The 17,696-nt window shown below is 50.1% G+C and overlaps 1 protein-coding gene across 1 annotated transcript in view; it reads left to right on the top strand.

Annotated features, from left to right (window-relative positions):
- The window catches only part of CA12 (carbonic anhydrase 12), a 20,752-nt gene that overhangs the window by 1,717 nt on the left and 1,339 nt on the right, over window positions 1-17,696 (top strand). Inside the window, exons 4-11 of the mRNA XM_029283149.1 lie at window positions 5,077-5,154; window positions 7,280-7,300; window positions 8,946-9,125; window positions 9,423-9,565; window positions 10,701-10,796; window positions 11,402-11,465; window positions 12,147-12,304; window positions 12,805-12,928. Coding sequence (XP_029138982.1) covers window positions 5,077-5,154; window positions 7,280-7,300; window positions 8,946-9,125; window positions 9,423-9,565; window positions 10,701-10,796; window positions 11,402-11,465; window positions 12,147-12,304; window positions 12,805-12,928 — 864 coding nt within the window. The remainder of the gene's footprint in view (window positions 1-5,076; window positions 5,155-7,279; window positions 7,301-8,945; window positions 9,126-9,422; window positions 9,566-10,700; window positions 10,797-11,401; window positions 11,466-12,146; window positions 12,305-12,804; window positions 12,929-17,696) is intronic.

Below are 17,696 nucleotides of genomic sequence, written 5' to 3'. Positions count from 1 at the left end.
TTAGCATCCTTCTCTTCCTACTGAAGGTGCCAGAGATAAAATGGCATTGGGTGGAGTCCGCAGACCTTCCGTTAGGCTCTATTTTAGGTGCAGTGGGCAAACCATCCATCACCCCAGATGAAGAAACTACCGAAAAATAGAATTTCTCCCCTACCCATGCTCAGGACAGAGTTCTCCAGCCAGATCCAAGAAAACCCGACTGAAAAGCTCCTGGTCCTTTCACGGTTGAGATCTGGGGCTCCTGTCTGCCAGTGCAACACACACACACGCACACTGCTTTTAATTGTTGAAGAATAATGTATTGCTTCCAGTACTAAAAATGTTGCCCTCTTTTTATGGCATTTCTTCTAATGTCTAAGACGACCCTAGGAATAGACTAAGATTGAAACCTGGTTTTCTCCCTGCAAAATATCAAACAAAGCTGGGGAATGTGGAGTGAGGGTTCCCACTTTCCCCTTCCTGTCCCATATTTCCCCAAGAGCTGCTTCAGTGTTTATTGATTGCGGTTGTCGGTTCTGAGCAAGACTGGGGAGGTAAAACTGACCCTCCAAAGGGGATGGTCACTGAAGGGGGCCCACAGCCAGCCAGGAAGGTCCCCTAAGCAAGGCCAGTGGAAGAAACTCCTCGGAAATTGAGGGGTTCACTTGCAGAGGCTTCCCCTGCAGGATTCTGGGTCTCTGCCAGAGCCTTTCATTTTGTGAAGGAATGCTGCAAAACCGGGGGAGGCAGAGAAATGCTACTGGCTGCGGTCACAGAGGAGAAGGGAGTTCCTTGAAACGTGGGAACTGACAATCTGCCTGATTCCTCAGGGCTCCATGCAGGAGTTCTACACCTAGACCTTTGTTCAGAAAGACCTCCGTAAACAAGCTGGAAAGATACACCAGAGGCAGATAATTGCTGTGAGAACCTGATCGGGCGATGGGGGTCACGTGCAGGCTTGGCCTCAGATCAAGCTAAGGGGGAGCCGGGCTTTCCCACAGCTGGCCCTTTTGCACTTGATGGGGCCTGAAATGCTCCAGCCAGATCACGGGGCTCGCAAATGCCTGGGCAGCAAAGGCGGGGGGGTGCCCCGTGGCTTCCTCATAAACTGTCACGGCATCGAGATGGACAGATGGAGCTTGAGCAAAGCCACAAGTGAATCAGGAGAAGGGTCAAGAGCTGCAGCTGAATTTAATTGCCGACTCATCTGGACTTTAGAAAGAGTTCTTGCATGTCTCACGCGCCACTGCTGTCTCGGGGGCAGCTCAAGGGCCCTGCTGATCAGGTGCTCCAGTAAGAAGACTGAAGACCAAAATCAATATTTCATGCGAATGCTTCCAAAGCGGCGCTTCTCAACCTCAGCAACTTGAAGATAGGTGGACTTCAACTCCCAGAGTTCCCCAGCCATCATGAGGTTGAGAAGCCCTCTTCTAAAGCCCTAGATGCTTGCAGAGCCTCAGAAGAGGCCTCCTGGCTGTTCCTGCTGCGCTGGGAGGGAATGCCTCTTCTTGCTGCATCTTCTGGGAGGAAAGAGCTATGAGAGATGGGCAACCTGACTCATCTACTGATTCAGTCTCATGATTAACCTGCTGAGCTTCCTTCACAGGTGGGTTTGCAGCCCTGTTGTGCAACTTTCTCTGGCACACGCAGAAGGAGCCTGTCCCGTTCATTCAGCTCATGGGCTTTCTCTAATGGCAGGCCTCCAAGTCACGTCCAGGAGCTGTGATCTCATTTGAATGACATCTCTGGTGTGCCAGCTCTGGACTCCAGCCTGAATTTCACGTGTCTTCCGCCTGTCTGCTTTCCAATGTCCAACATTTCTGCAGGGTTTTTCCACACAAAATAGAACACAACGGAAAACGTTGGCACACTTGGGGCAAAAGCAGGTCTGCCCACAAAACCTTCCCAGTGAAAGCACCTGAGGCCCTCCTCTCAGAAGACTACCTGCTGCATTTGAAAGTTTTTTGTATTGTTGCCATATTCCCTCAGTTTTGGCCCAAGGAACTCAGGGTGGCCTTCATCCCTCGCAAGGGACCTGCCCAGGTTCAACCCGTGAATGCCATCGCCTGGGGAGGCTCACGCTGAGCCCTCGTAAATCCTGCTGGATCAGGCTTATGTGGGAAGCCAGGAATGGGGGCCTGGGCCTGCTGCCACGTTGATGTACGGGTCAGGCCATTGTCCAAGTGACCCTCTGAGGCTGGCCTTGGGGAACGCAAGAAATTTTCCAAAACTCTTTCTGGCTGCCCAGCAGCTCTTCCCAAAGTCACCTTCACAAAGAGTGTGTGCATGTGTGAGATTAATGGAGGTGTGGCAGAGGCTTGCAGATACTTGTGCGTGCCTGTCTGTGCTGAGGCAGGGACCTTTGTGTTACCCTGGTTCACTCCCCACTCCCCAGCAATCACGCTGCAGCCTCAGGGCCAGGGGAAAACTCAACACGCTTTGCCCTGAGGGAAGCCAGTTCAGGCACCGGGTGTTGGGCCAGCCTGATGGGCACTCCTGTCCGGAGAAGCTGTTTCTTGTTTCAGCTAGTACCATTTGTTTCATTCTTCTGTTCTTCTTGGTTTCTTGGTAACAATAAACCTAGAGTCACATTGTGGCTGTATAAATACAATAAAGAAATAAAGGAACACTCTTACACTTTACACACTGAAAATGCAGCCTGGACATCGGTGACTGTATTATCCTGAATTATCTCCCTGCACTCTTTCCCCTCCTGGCTCACTCCAAATGGGAAATTGTGAACTCTGATAACATCAGCTAGCACAGTGGTTCTCAACCTTTTTAATGCCGCGACCCCCAACCGGTCGTAAGTCGAGGACTAAACCGGTCGTAAGTCGAGGACTAAACCGGTCGTAAGTCGAGGACTACCCAACCGGTCGTAAGTCGAGGACTTTCCCTGCCCGGGAGCGCCGCGCATGCGTGGTTCCGCCCCCTGCGCCGGCCGAGGCGTAGCTGGCAAGCGGCAGAGACGGAGCAGGCCGACCACCAGCTGGCCCAGCCCAAGGGAGGTAAGGCACCCGCCGGAAAAGGGGAAAAAATGGCGGACAGCCTTGCTTGGCGACCCCCATGAAATGGTCGATCGACCCCAAATGGGGTCCCGACCCACAGGTTGAGAACCACTGAGCTAGCAGGTCCTCTGGCCATGCTGATCAGAATGATGGGAGTTGTAGTCCAGTTCTTCTGGAAAATGACCGGGGGAAGACTATAGGCGACACAAGTGCCAAGTGTGCATGAGAGATCGATTTTCACAGATTCCATAAAACACCCCAGGGATATTAATTGCATTTGGCAAAAAGAGGCATTTGGCATTTTTTGTATTACCTATTAAAACATTTCCATACCATTTCCTATAAAGTATCTCAAACATAATTACAATCAGATCTGAGAAGAAGAAGAGCTCTGTAAGCTAAAACACTGAACGTGACACAGATAAAATAGAGGTGAAAGAAAGAAGAAAGAAACACCTCGCAAGGAAGGCTGGGAGAACAGAGGGCCACAGAGATGGATGGGAGAGACTTGACTCTCAAACATGGGAAGAGAGCATTTCAAAAGAATGCTGTGGCAGTGATCTACCCAGAGATACTATTTATTTTGGTCAATGACCAGATAAAACGGAACAAATATAAGTTAACTACAGCAGAGAGGGGAAAGACAAACAAATATCCACAGAGCAGGATGAGGATTTGGTCACGTTCGGGAGTCCGAAGCTTTTTCACATTCACAGGGGATACACACAGCTTGGCTGGTTTCTGTTGCTGAATTTTTTTAAATGTCGTAAGCTACCTGGAGTCGCCTACTCTATGTGTGAGTTGGGGAGCTATAAAAAATTGTTGAATAAAATGTATAAAACAGTTGTGGCCGATGGCCTTTTCTGATCTGATGGACCAGAAGCTCCCTCGGGGTCTTCTGGTGCCTGTAGCCAGAGGGGGGAGGGGAGGCCTCCTTGGAGGTGTTGCAGAGGGAGCCATGCAGCCACACCTGGATCCCACTGAGCCGTCTCCTGGGGGGCAGGTTCGGTTAATTGTGGGGAGGGGATTATTGAATCTCCCAGGGAAAAAAGCTGAGGATCGATTATTCCATCGGGCTCTGAAGAGGGACCTTCTCAAGCTGGAGAGACTAGTGAGCTGGCTGGTTTCCACCTACATGGTTAAATGGAGTTTGGGCAGAATTGGGGATGAGCCTCTTTCATTGTGGGCTTCGATGTCTCAAAGCTCTTCCTGAGTAGCTCTCCTGGCCTGAGTGAAACCAAGGGAATTGGGCAGTCAAGCAAGAGGCCACGGGTGGGAGCCTTGGCCTACTCAGAGGGGCATCGCTGGAGATGGGGGATCATGCAAGGCTGGCAACACAGCAGGGCTTCCAGGCTAAGTGGTGAGGCTCCTCTAGGGCCCTCTTTGCACTTGCTTTGTAACTAACTGGTTACTCACACAGTGGGGTACCCCAGGCCTCTGGCCGAGGGACCCCTCAGACTCCTTGGCAGCTGCAGAGGCTTTCAAAGCTTTTGCAGGGACTTAAATGTCTCTGTCCTGAGTCCACGAAAGGGGGCAGCCAGGAAGCCGGAGCTGAAGTGGGTCAGCCACTTCTGCTCACGGAAGCCTTTGGCCCTCTGGAGGATCTGACTCCAGCAGGCCCCTGGAAGGGCACCCCAAGTTTTCAGGATAAGCGCATCCTCTGAAACCACCAGAGACACGTTTCTCCTCCAGGGGAGGCAGAGAAAAGGATTCTCCCAAGTCCAGCAGGGGGTTTGGCCACAGCAGCTCACACCCTCTTTGTTTTCACCTGGTTCCTATTCCTGGGAATCTAAGGCTGCAATTTGATGGTTTTCTTTTTTTAATGGCATGTTTGGATAACTGCACTACATTGCTTCTATTTTCCAGGACGCTTTTCCAAATTTGAGTTTGGATACACTAGAGTGTTGTTGCAAAACTAGCCAGGGACCGAGCAAAAAGAACATGCCTAAATCGGTGTCTGACAGGGAAATAAAAGTTCTTGGGAAAAGAGCAGAAATCGGGGGGGGGGGGCGCGCGAAGGCACAGCCTGGGACAGAAACTAAAACACATACAAAATGTTCCATCCTTTGCTGAGCCACTGAAATTGCAGTCAAGGCCGGCAGCCGCATAAAGAGCTGCAGGAGGCTGAAAGAAAAGCGCAGGGAAATTTACCCCTCTCCGTTTGCAGGTATGCAGGTATCCCATGCTGCGCCCCCCCCCCACCGCTGGGCCTTCCCGAGAGACTGGATCTTCTCAGGATCGAGTTGGATGCGGGACAACACAACTGGCCCTGAAGTGGTGCAAGGGACCAACTCTCCGCGCAGCTGCCCAGGAAAAGGGGGCACGGCAAAAGGAACGAAAGTGGGGGGAGGAGGAGAGGAGGCCCCCGGGCGCTGGGCCCTCCGGCTCCCCTCCTGACGCTCCAGGGTTTCGCCAGGCGCAAAAGTCCCGTCAATCGCTTGGAATGCGGAGCGGAGCCACCCGTCGGGGAAAACCCCGAAAGAGAAGGAAGCGAAGGCTGGGGGCGATGGGCTCGGGAGTCCGGCCCCTGCAGGAGGGAGGGCAGCAGAGGGGCGGCTCCCGGGGCCCGGTCGTCGGCTGACATCACGGCTCGGGGGCGAGGGCGGAGGCGGCGGGCAGGCAGAGCAAGGCTCGTCGCTCGGGAAGCGCACAGGTGCCAGCCGAGGAGGAGGCAGGAGCCGCAGGACGCCCGAGATGCCCGCCGCCCTGCCCGCCGCCCTGCTCGCCCTCCTGCTCCACGCTCACCTCGGCGGGCTGGCCCCGCTGAACGGTAAGCGCCGGCCTCGGCGGGGAGGGGTCTTCCTGGGGGTGGAAGGCGACCCTAACCCAGCCCGGGCTTCTTCCTCGCGCCAGCCGGTGCAGCCCCCCCGCCCCCATCTGCGGGTGATGCTGTCTCCCCCCCCCCCGGCAAGGGCGCTGCGGGGGCTTCGGCCCTGAGCCACCCCTGGCCCCGCTCCAGGCGGTCCGCCGCTTGTCCTGAGAACATCGCACGGCCTTGCGTCGCGCTGGCTTCGGATGATGGTTTCAGGAACCTTCTAAGGGCTCGCTGGGGAGGGTGACGTCGAGGCTTCCAGACGGAAGCCGGAGAAAGACAAGGCAAACCTCTGGAGGGGGGGGCTCTTGAGAGACCCCCTGCAAGGGTTGAGACCCTCCTCTGCGGAGACCCTCCCCCTCCCGGGCCCTCTCGCCCTCCATTCAGGGAGCAACCAGCGCCAAACAGGGGTCGCGCGCGCCCCACTCCCCCCCCCGTGGGTCGGGACCTCCATCTCCAGGGCAGGCGGCCAATCCGCTTGCAAAGGAAGAGGCTCGCTCCGGGCACTCGGGCTGGTTTGGAAATAAGCCCCCAAGCCGAGTTTGGTCAAGAGCGCAACAGGCGCCCCCAGGGCGTCACGGCGTCCTTCAGGCGGAGGGCTGGGCCCCGCCCCCCGGAGGGTCTTAACCTGTAGAGGTTGACCAGGCAGGAAGGGCTCAGGACAGGGTCCTTCCCCACCCCCAGCCCGTTTTCTAGCAGAGGTGAGAGTCCTGAGGCAAGACACGGGGGGGGGGGAGGCCGGGGGGAGGGGAGAGACCACCTGCCGGGTCTCCTCCCAGACCTTCTGGAAGAGAAGCCTTGACCCTCCCCGCGCGCGGCAGGCGGGGGCCGCCCAAGAGGTTCCTGGCCAGGAGCCCCGAGGAGAGGCCGGAAGAAACAGCGAGGTCTGTGGAAAGAGCCCTCCTCTGCCCTTGGCTAAAGGCGGATTGGAAGTCCCGATTCCAAGGAGAGAGACTGCGAAGGGAAGAATTGTGGGGGGGATAGGGTTACGAGGAGGAGGGGGAGGGAGGGAGGGGGAGAGAAAGAGAGCAGGTGGGCTCAGCAGGCAGAGCAGGGGAACAAGACTCCAAGGTGCTCCAGGAAATGTTTATTTCAGTGAATGGAAGTAACCTGATCTGTTTATTTAGCTTATATTTGGGTCTGTGTTGTGCTGCAAGCAACGTGCTACTTCTCCTACCACCTCTTCCTCCAAAGGGACATTTCCAGAAATGAGGCTGCAGACGCTTTCCAGAAATCCAGAAATCTGCGCATACAAATCTTGCTCCCTGCCTGGGGGCAGGTTTTGAAAGGATGGTGGCCATCTAATTGGCAAACTCAGGATTATTCACTAACCAATGTTTTCAAGCAAAAACAACAACAACAAAAAACCTCTGCTGCAAATATTTCCCTCATGGTTTTTATTACCCTTCTGGTTTTGTATATGGGGTAGGTTTAATGGTGCTTTAACTTAAAACTCATATCCCTTTTATTTTCCTTCCAGGATCAAAGTGGTCCTACATTGGTAAGTCCCCACTCTAATTTATTAAATTAAATCATATTTGGTGGCTCCAAATCTGATTAGATCCAGGGAGGTATAATTTAGTTCATAGCTGGATATATTTGGTGCCACAATCTATACAAACCTCCCATTCATTTATATAAGCCTGCCACCATGAGATAAAATGCTGGGGGGGGGGGGAGGACTTCATAATTGAGCCCAGCTAACCCACAGTAATTACTTCAGGAAACCCACTAAGATGCTTTAGGCTGGCTTGTGATTGAGTGTGTTGTGGGAACCGAGCAGTTGTTTCAGTACGCTGGGTGAACGAGAATATCCCGCTAAGCCATCCTAGGGTTACCTGTTTGTACCTTGCATGTTAAGAGACCAGATCTTTTCTTACCCCAGTTTTATGGTTAAGCATGGTGGGTGAGCCCAACCACCAGGTCTGACAGAAGGCAGTCTTTGTGTCATGTGAAGCTACCACGTAGGGCTGAGTTGGTCACTACCAGGTGAAGCAGTTGAGTGAGTCAGCCAGTAAAATCCATCAGATTAATGACATGAGCTGCTGTCTGATGACAGGTGAGACTTGAATTAAAACAGGTCTGGGTGGAGCATGTAGGAGGCTGCAGCTTCTCTAGACCACCTCAGATAGCATTCGCTGGAGTCCGAGTGCAGGTATATGAGGAACTAACACAATCCCCATCTCATCTCAGGACCCCACAGGGAAGATACTCAGACCTCCTCCAGGTCTAGCTTGGCCACCAGAGCAGGGAGTATGCCCCAGCCATCCCTGGACATGGATGTGCACAGAGTTTTCAGGCCACATTTGAGAAAGAAGGTGCTTCCCCTCCTAGCCCAGAAGCTTTCCGTTATCCAACCCAGATTTCACATGCAGGCATTCACTCTCTCCCCTTCTGTACCAAGCCTATGAAGCAAACCCTTTCAGATGACTAGTCTAAGCCTCGAGTCTAGGCAATGCTACAAATTGCTCTTTGCTCCTCCCACTGGATCCCATGTTCATCTGAATGCAGCATTATGACCCAGGTGCAGCTGAAGGTACCGTGGTTGTCCTGAGGAGACCCCAGTTGAAGTTCAGCAGGGGCTCCTGGCTATTAAAAGAAGATCGCTCCTAAGTCAGATCCGAACCCTGTCCATCTTTCTCTGCTTCTCCCATAGGAAACTGTGTAACCTTAAAAGAAGGAGTTTCCTTTTTTTAAAAAAAAGGAAATGGCATGACTAGGTATCTCCCAGTTCAAGGATGAATCAAAGCCAAAAGTGCAGAATATGCAACTCTGCTGATGAGACAAGATACAAACTGTTCCTCAGATTTTTTCTTGCCCAAAGAACTCAGATACCAAGCAGAGCTTTTCTTGATCCTTCTGTTTCATCCTGACAACCATCTCCCTAAGCAGTGGGTGAGGCTGAGAGAGAGCATCACTAGCTCAGCAGGAATCTGAAAGTTCCTTTCCCCTGACTTCTTCTCAAGCACCTGATAGTTAGTCAGTGCAGGGAGTCTTTGTCTGCTGGAAGCCAGGTGCCTGCTGGCCTATTGTGGCAAGGGATTGAGGCTGAGTGGGGGAAGGGACCCATCTTTGCCTTCCCTAAAGGAAGGAGCAGACATGGAATGATATCTTGACTTGACCATCTGGAGGTCTTGCTGTCCTAGGTCCCGATGGAGAAAAGGTGTGGCCAAAGAAGTACCCCTTATGTGGGGGAGTCTTCCAGTCTCCCATTGACTTCCACAATGACATCCTCCAGTATGACTCCACCCTTTCACCAATAGAACTGGAAGGCTACAATGTCTCTTCTGATGTCAAGTTCTTCTTGACCAATAATGGGCACTCAGGTAACAGCAGTAAACAAGGATGGAGGAGGGACATTCTGAGGGAACCTGAACAGCCGTGAGCATGACTAATCAAGTCACATTCTTAGCCTCCAGATGTTCTTCACAGGCCATGCTGGCTAGGGATCACAGCATCGATGTTCACACATCTGGAGGCACAAAGCTGGGGTAGCCTGTTTTTAACAAGTTAGAGCCTTAAAGAAAGACCACCGTTGGCATGCTGCAAAGTTGGGGTATCTCCTGGGCACCTAATGCCGCAATGCTTACACTCCGCCTTCTCCCTCCTCTCTTCTTCCATAGTAAGAATGAACCTCTCTTCGGCCATGCGCATCCGGAGTCTCTCCTTCCAGTACTCAGCAGCGCAGCTCCACTTACACTGGGGAAATCGAAACAAGCAGGAAGGGTCCGAGCACACGGTCAGCGGGAGGCATTTTGCTGCTGAAGTAAGACAATCCTGCCCTTTGGGGCGACACCTGTCCCTGCACCGAAGGCCCTGCCAGGCAACAGGGCCTCTGTTTGCAAAAGCTAGAGACGGTTTCCCTTTCTGTGGGATCCAGTTGGCCATCGCATGAGATCTCTTCATGGTTTCCATCTTGAATGGAACAGGTGCTGGGGCTTGTTGGGTTGAGACAACAGCTGTCATCATCCTCGCGCCCTCCAGATGTCTTGGGGTTTGATTGCCATGATCCCCAGCTTCCTTCCTTACCTGTCAAAAGTCAAGGGACACAGAGACTAGGAGAGGGAGCCCACACAGCAGCGTTTCTCAACCTGGGCGACTTAAAGATGGTGGACTTCAACTCTCAGAACTCTGCTGTCTGGGGAATTCTGGGAGTTGAAGTCCATCCATCTTCAAGTTGCCCAGGTTGAGAAAGACTGCCACATGGTTCCATGCCGGCCCTCCTCACATGAGAGGGCCAAGATGCTCCCTATCCTTTTCTTTCTCTTCTTCTATCCATGCCATCCTGAGCACCCTTTGACCAACAGAAAATTCTGGGGACTTTCCCCAACCTTCGTCCTTCAAGAACCTGCATTGATCTTCAGTCTTTTTTCTGATTTATTCCTTCCTCCAACAAACTTCCCATTTGCAAACAGCTAATAATCATATAAGCAAATTCAACAACAGCCTTTTTTCCCTCCTCCATTTGCTTACGAATTGCTGCGTGGGATAAAATTACCAGACGAACAGCAGGGAGACGCAGACTCATGTTCTCTAGCCCGAGAAGTTGTCTTTATCAGCTCATCAGTTCTGTGTCTCTGGTTGCATCATCCCAGTTTTCAGGGGCGTCCCAGAGAACGGCCTCCATAAGACCCCGACACAGTGGGCGGATCCAGCCACGGATTGTCATTATCCTCAATTCCTCCAATTCATAAACCACAGCATTGTTTCATGTCTCGGACTAATTATAAGTCTAGGGAAGGCCTGAGATGCCCTGAAGTCACAATTTCAGGTCATCAACAAAGACAAAAGTCAGGGCTCAGCCAAGGCAATTCGAAGCCCTGGGCACAAAAGCCTGGTTCTCCCGGCTATTAACAAGTAACCTTAGAAATCCCAGTGGCCATTTCATTCTCCCTTTGCAGCTGCATATTGTCCATTACAACTCTGACCGATATCCAGATCTGAAATCAGCAGTTGACAAGCCCAGCGGGCTGGCAGTCTTGGCAATCCTGATTGAGGTAAGGCTTGCTTCTTCCCTGGTGGTTTTAGATGACTCTTCCTGCCAGGACCTCTCGATAGTGCAAAGCGCATCCTTTCCATGGGTGAAACTGGCCCATCCTTCCCGTCCTGTGGAAGGACCCTTGTCTGTCTCTACTTGTTTTCATAGAAGCATCCGTGAAGCCACCAGTTCAACTTCAAGAGGATTTTACTCTGGTGCAGTCATTTAAAAACCCACCTCTCCTGCAGCCAGTTTCAGTTGCTAAGAACGTTTGGCTTATTTTTCCAGAGTGATTATTTTGCAAATGATTTGGTGAGCCTCTCTTAAGAATTTTTGAGTGTAGGCAAAGAAATCACACACCGCAAGATGTGATTATTATTCTAGCAAGAGCAGCTGAGGACTCCCTAAAAGTGGATGTAAAGTCAGGAGGGTATATTTGCCCTGCAATTAAATCATTGCTGCCCACAAGATCAGCCCTTCATTTGCTCAACAAATGAAGATGTCAATCAAAGCGCTAACCCTAACCCCTTTCTGCTCTGAGGCCCACCGGTAGTAGCCACGTGTGCTTGGCAGGAGCTGCAACATTATTCAGATAGGAAATGACCCCTGTCCATTTCGTTACAGGAGGGTGAATTCAACCCATCCTTTGAAAAGATCTTCAGCCATTTCCAACACGTGAAGTACAAAGGTAGGAAAGGATTTGTGACTGAGAAGGGGCCCTGAACAGCGAAGAGAAGATACTCAGTGCCTAGAAAGGCGATTAATCCCTTACTTTTGGTGTCAGATTAATTTGCAATGTAGGCAGTTGCAGTATATGTGTATGTGTGTATGCACACACACACACACACACACACACATATTTACCAATCTGACTTACAAAATACAAGAATGAGGCAGAACAGACTAAATTGTTTACAAGCAAGCTGCAGCCAAGGCTGTAGATATTTTCTGCCAATGTTTCATCCTCTAAGATATCTCTCTTTCTGGTTGTCTGACTCACCATCCCTATTTTCTCTGTCTAAATGACAGTAAACAAACTCTGAATTCCAGTGTTTGTCCAGATGACAACAGCAGCACATCAGCCATGTGGTCCAGCCACATAGGGATTTTCAGCAGGCAGCCACATGGACTGGCTGGGCTGACCTTGGTCTTTACAACAAAACATCTGGATTCTTTGGCTGGATGCAACCCCCTGCTGCCAGGGCCGGCTGCAGAAAGTCCTGAATAAGTTGGCTGAGTACATAGTTGAATTATCTGAATGTTTAAAGAAAGGGGCAAGATAAATATTTAGGGAATGTTCCATCAAAAATCAAAACCGACAGGTGCAAACTGCTGGAGTCCAGCTGATGAAGCGGCTGACTTCTTTCAGATCAGGATGCCGTTGTTCCAGGTTTCAATGTCCAAGATTTGCTCCCAGATAGACTGGATGACTACTACCGCTATGAAGGATCTTTGACCACACCTCCATGCTATCCAAGTGTCCTCTGGACAGTTTTCCGAAATCCTGTAGAACTTTCAGCAGAACAGGTAAGTTCCATAAAACACAAATTACATTCCGGGAACAGAAGTGATTTCACAGGTAACTCGAAGAAAAGTATAACTCCCTCCAGTGCTTTCCAGGTTTTCTTGGGCCCTGATAAATGTTGATCCTGTAACAGATGTTTCTTCCTTTCAGGATTTAATTTCTAAAAAATTAAACTATCAGAGTTAACTTAACTAGGAGCCACAGAATGAATGAATGAATGAATGAATGAATGAATATATCGTCCACTTGTATACTTTACCATAGTCCATTATCTTCATAAGAGGCAGACCAATTCAGATTCTTCTTAACTCTATACTTTTTGCAGAATTAAGAAAAACACCCTTTTCATACAGTTGTTTCAACTGCAGTCAATGGTCCAAGCCCCCCCCCCACTGTAAGGCATGGCAAAATTCACTGGGGGTGGGGGGAAACTCATTTGTCCGAAAGTAGCTCCCCTCAGTGTGCAGATGCCAAAGCCAACCATGGACTGCTTTGCTCACAGCTGCTGGCGCTGGAAACCACCCTCTACTGCACGGAGTCAAACGACCCCGCCCCTCTTGAAATGGTGGACAACTTCCGGAGAGTTCAGGAATTTGAGAGGATGGTTTCCGTCTCCTTCCGACAAGGTAGGCAACAGGAACTGCCTCCCTGCCAAGAAGATTTATCACAATGGCGGTTTAGGCTGACTTGAACTAGAGACCAAGTTGGGTTAGACTCATCCCCAAGGTGCTTTTTCCAAAAGGCAACTGGACTTTCTAGGTTTTTTTCTTTGAAAACATTTTGCTTCTGACCCAAGAAGCTTCTTCAGTTCTAACAGTTCTACAGTCAAAACTGCAGAAGCTCCTTGGATGAGAAGTAAAACGTTTTCAAAGAAAAAAACATGAAAGTCCAGTTGCTTTTTGGAAAAAGCACCTTTGGGACAACCATGACCCAGATGATGGAGAATTTCCAGAGACATTGGGTTAGACTTAGTTTACAGGCCAGCTGGGCAAGCCTGGCACCCCGGGGGGTGCCAAGTGGGAGACTAGGAAGCATAGTCCACCCTGCTATGTCTGCAAGGCCTGCTAATTATACTGTAGACTTACTCTAAAAATACGGATTCCAACTTCGGCTTCAAAACAATAACATTGGCACAGAATCACAAGGTACTTTTGGATGAACTTGGAAATGAACAAAGAGGTTAGAGCAACCTTAGAATTAAAGATATCCAGATAGAAGGTTGACAGCCAGGCAGCCCCCAGTCCTTGGTCATCAGAGGTTCTTTAGCAAATTCGATAAAACCAGGAATGAAATTCTGGGGCTGGTGGGTCCCACATAGACTGGGTAGATTTCATTTAAATATAAGAAAAAAATTATTTGTTTCCCCTCAATGCTGCTTTTTAAAACAGTCCCAGTCACTGATCTGTTATAATGCAGGAGTTGTGAGAAAGAGGGGCGGAAAAATCTGTAAAAAATTTATAACAAGATGTTATTTCAGAGGGCACTAAATTATGGACACCTGCCCTGGAGGATTTAAGCATCTGAGCAAAATTCAGTATGGGTACTGAAGTCTTTGTTCGTTGTAACTCAGGAGGGGCACTTGAGAGCAAAGAGCTACCAGAGGAACAAAATTCACACCCATCTGGATAGTTCAAGGGATGCATCTCAGCTCTCTGGATCAATCAGAGCAGTGTTTCTCAACCATGTCAACTTTAAGATGTGTGGACCAACTCCCAGAATTTCCCAGCCAGCCACCCGTAGCGTCTGGGGAATTCTGGGAGTTGAAGTCCACATATCTTAAAGTTGACCCGGTTGAGAAACAATGGAATAGGTCTTCCCTCCTAAGTTGCTGGATCTAGCACAATATTTCTTCCTAGACCTGTAAACTGCCCCATCTGCCTGGGATCACCAAGGGTGCTTAGTCCGTAGCAGCAGCAGCAGCGGGGGCAATCTCTTGTGCATCTCAAAGAAATCACAACTTTGCCTTGCAGGGAGACTCTTTCTGGGGAGGTTCAAAGGATCAGACGAAGCTCTGCAAGAGGTTGAGTTTGACACGTAAAAAGCAGGAAAGGCTCATCACGCTGGGTTGCCCAAATCCACCGTCATGGGTGCAAAAATTAGCCATCTCATGGGCAAATGGGAAGCTCCAGCCACTGCCTCAAGCCTCTTTGTTGGTGTTGCAGGGCTGACCCAACAGTGGTCTTTGTTAAAAAACAAAACACAACACCAGACCAGACCAGCCGTGAAGAAACAGGAGGAAAACATAGGAATGTTCTGATAGCTAGACCTGTGCAAAGTTATGAATAAGCAGTGATGGAGTAGTTTCTTTTGAGGGGGGCAGGGAGACTATGTAAATAGCCCCCACTTCAGTCATCTTCAAGTGATGCTGAGCAGAATAGGATTGGGGGGGAATGGAGCTACTCCTTTTTAAATGTACACCTGGATCAGTTTTTCTCAATCTTGGCCACATTAAGATGGGTGGACTTCAACTTCCAGAACTATACAGGACTTGGGAATTCTGGGAGTTGAAGTCCACCCATCTTTGAGTGACCAAGGTAGAGAAACACTGATTTTCTAGACTTACAACATACAGTGAGCCGACCTGTGTATCGCAGGCATGCAATGGGCAGAAGTGAATTATGGTCCCTCCCAAGAGAGGCTTGTTGGCAAAACAGATTGGAAATCTTAGGGTTGTACATAAGAAGTTGTAATTTACAAAACAAAAGAGCAACAAAGATGGCTAATTTTTTCTTGAAACAAGTTTGAATATATCTGTATATAGAAATATAGTGATGTTTATACAAGCAATGACTGGTTTGGGAAAGAACAGCCCAGGGGCAGACTCCGAGATTATTGTATTCTTTTCTATGTTTGCAATGCTCACAAATTGCAATAAATTCTGCTCTAAGCTTGTACAGAGTATTTCCTTTAAGCATCAGAGGCCGTGATGAAAACCTTCCTGGGCTGAGCACTGTTGGCTGTCCTAGTTATGTTATACACTCCTTGCACACTTTGAAGTGGAATTAGACAGCTGCTGCACAGCCCCGTAGGAAATGTTGCAGAGGCAATTCTGCAGCCCAGGGCTTACCCAGGAGGAGACGAGGGGGCCTTGTGAGAGAAAGCCGGGCTCGGGTGTGTGGGAGAGAAAAGGCAAGGTGGCAGCTTTGATCAGCAACGTTCTTGATTCCTCCTGAGATTGCCCTGCTTAGGACGCTGCACAAACACACCCAGCACACATGCAAGGCAGAGAGAGAGAGAGAGAGAGAAGGAGGGGAGGAGAAAAAGCTGTTGTGTGTCACGTTTTAAAGTCCCAACATTATGCAGTTTATCGGGCAGGCAAACCTGAACCCAGGGCAGCAGCTCCCATCCATGTCCAAATCAACCACGGAGCTCTGGGGAAAACCAGGGGGGCTGGACCCGAACATTTTTGCATGGGGAAAGGACAGGCAGTTGAGCGTTGGGGAGTACCAAGCAGGGCAGGCAGACAATTCAGCAGTTCCCGGAAGGGATCCCCTCCCCAACTAGCCACTCCAGAGCCTGGATTAAGGAAGGGCATCTCCTTCTCAGCTTTGATTTCAAGGCTGGTAGGCCAGGCCTAGCTGCGCTTTATCTGGAGTCATAGAGCAGTCCGTTCTGTCTATTTGCTCACGTGCGTCCCCAATAAGCTGACTTTTTGCCCCAAACTGGAATCCAACTGAAGCCACCTCCCTCCCATGCTGCTAAACATGCCTTGGAGTGACTTTCCGGCACCGTGTCCAGCATGATTCAGCGGTGATGTTTTCACCCCAAGAACGCCAGGCACCCTCTGGATTCTGGTCCACCCTTTTCCAAGGACAGGCAGGAGGTGAGAACCAGCACCGGAACTCCGAGACCCAGGGGAGGTTTTGGGTGCCAGGACAACACCCACAGCGTGCCCAGTTCTTTGTGCCTCCAACTGGTTTCTGCTTGCCTTGGCGAGTCACTTCTCTGCTTTAAAAGCACCAGGCAAGAAGCAACCCTGAATATGCTGGCATTAACAAGCTTCCCCGTGTCTCTCCGTCCTGCCTTTGCCGTAAGACAGGACTTAACGAGCGACTGTGGAGACCTCATTATTTATTTAATCTAAAAGAATTAGCTTGAAAAACGAAACAAAAAAGGATTGGAAACAGATGGGGTGAGCTCAGCCAAGGGTGGCACTTCGAACTAGAGCATATAGAAGGGGCATCACGACTATCAGCAGGACTAAAAGAAATGGAGAAATGCGGGGAAAAATTCCAAACGGATCTAATAGTTTTATGTCCCAGAGGTTAAATGGAAATGATAAGCGGCTGAAATTTGGAAATATGGTTTATGCTCCGCAGTCGACGAAGCTGTGGGTTTCCTTTTCAGTAAGAGATACAGCAAACTGGGCAGTGAGGCAGGATTACTGCAATGGAGTCTCATTGGCTGGTTTGAGAAACACTGACCTATGAAGGCATCACTACCAGGGTCTACCACGTGGTTGGTGGGGCTTCCCATCCAGGACTTGCCCAAGACCCTTGGCCACCCAGGTCAGTGGCTGCTTCGGGGTGGCCGAGGGTCTTGGGCTGGTCCTTCCTGGGAAGCCCTACCAACCACAGGGACAGATCCTAGTGGTGACGTCGTTGTAGGCCAGTGTTCCTAAAACATGGGAGCTTGAAGATGTGTGGACTTCAAGTTCCAGAATTCCCCAGTCAGCATGGGCTGGCTGGGGAATTCTTGGACTTGAAGTCTACACCTCTTCAAGCTCTCAAGGTTGAGAAACACTCTTCTAGGAAAACAAGAGAAACCTGGCTGGGTGGCCAAGAAGATGACCCAGCTGTCCTCCCCTTCCAGCTTTGCCAGTTTGTCAACAGCTGCTCTTCCTTCTCCTGCCACCCAGGATTGGCACTGAGTGAAACTCTTCCTTCCTGCCATTTAGAGGCAGGAGATTGTCATCCTCCTTAGAATTGCCTTTGTCCAATAGTCATTTCAGTGACACCATTGTGATTTTGCATCTCATTTTGCTTCTTCCTTTTCTCAAGATCCAGCTCCAGATGAACGCAGCCCAGGTATGTTTGTCTCAAGAGTGCTCGGCATAAAGTACCCTCCTCAGTTCTTCAGTGGGATTTCCATCTCTTCCATCTGCAACTGCCGTTGCTCTGATAACATCTGGACTCAACTGACCTCTTGACCTTCTCCTGCCTGTCTCCTCTCCAAGATAACCTCCTGCCCTGCAAGTAATATTAACCTTACTAATTCAGAATGACCTATTGGAAAAGCTTAAGCAGCATGTCTTTGGTTCCAGACCTTCACAAACTACAAAGATTTCTTCGTAAGATATGATTGACCCTCTCTCACATGTTCTAAAGACAGTTGGCCTAGCACACTGCTGAAGATGCAAATTACACATTCCTTATAAAACTCTCTCTCTCTCTC

Source organism: Protobothrops mucrosquamatus, unplaced genomic scaffold (assembly GCF_001527695.2).
Source record: "Protobothrops mucrosquamatus isolate PMUCROS unplaced genomic scaffold, P.Mucros_1.0 scaffold27, whole genome shotgun sequence".
In the NCBI taxonomy this organism is placed as follows: domain Eukaryota; kingdom Metazoa; phylum Chordata; class Lepidosauria; order Squamata; family Viperidae; genus Protobothrops; species Protobothrops mucrosquamatus.
This window is presented reverse-complemented; position numbering and strand designations above follow the sequence as displayed.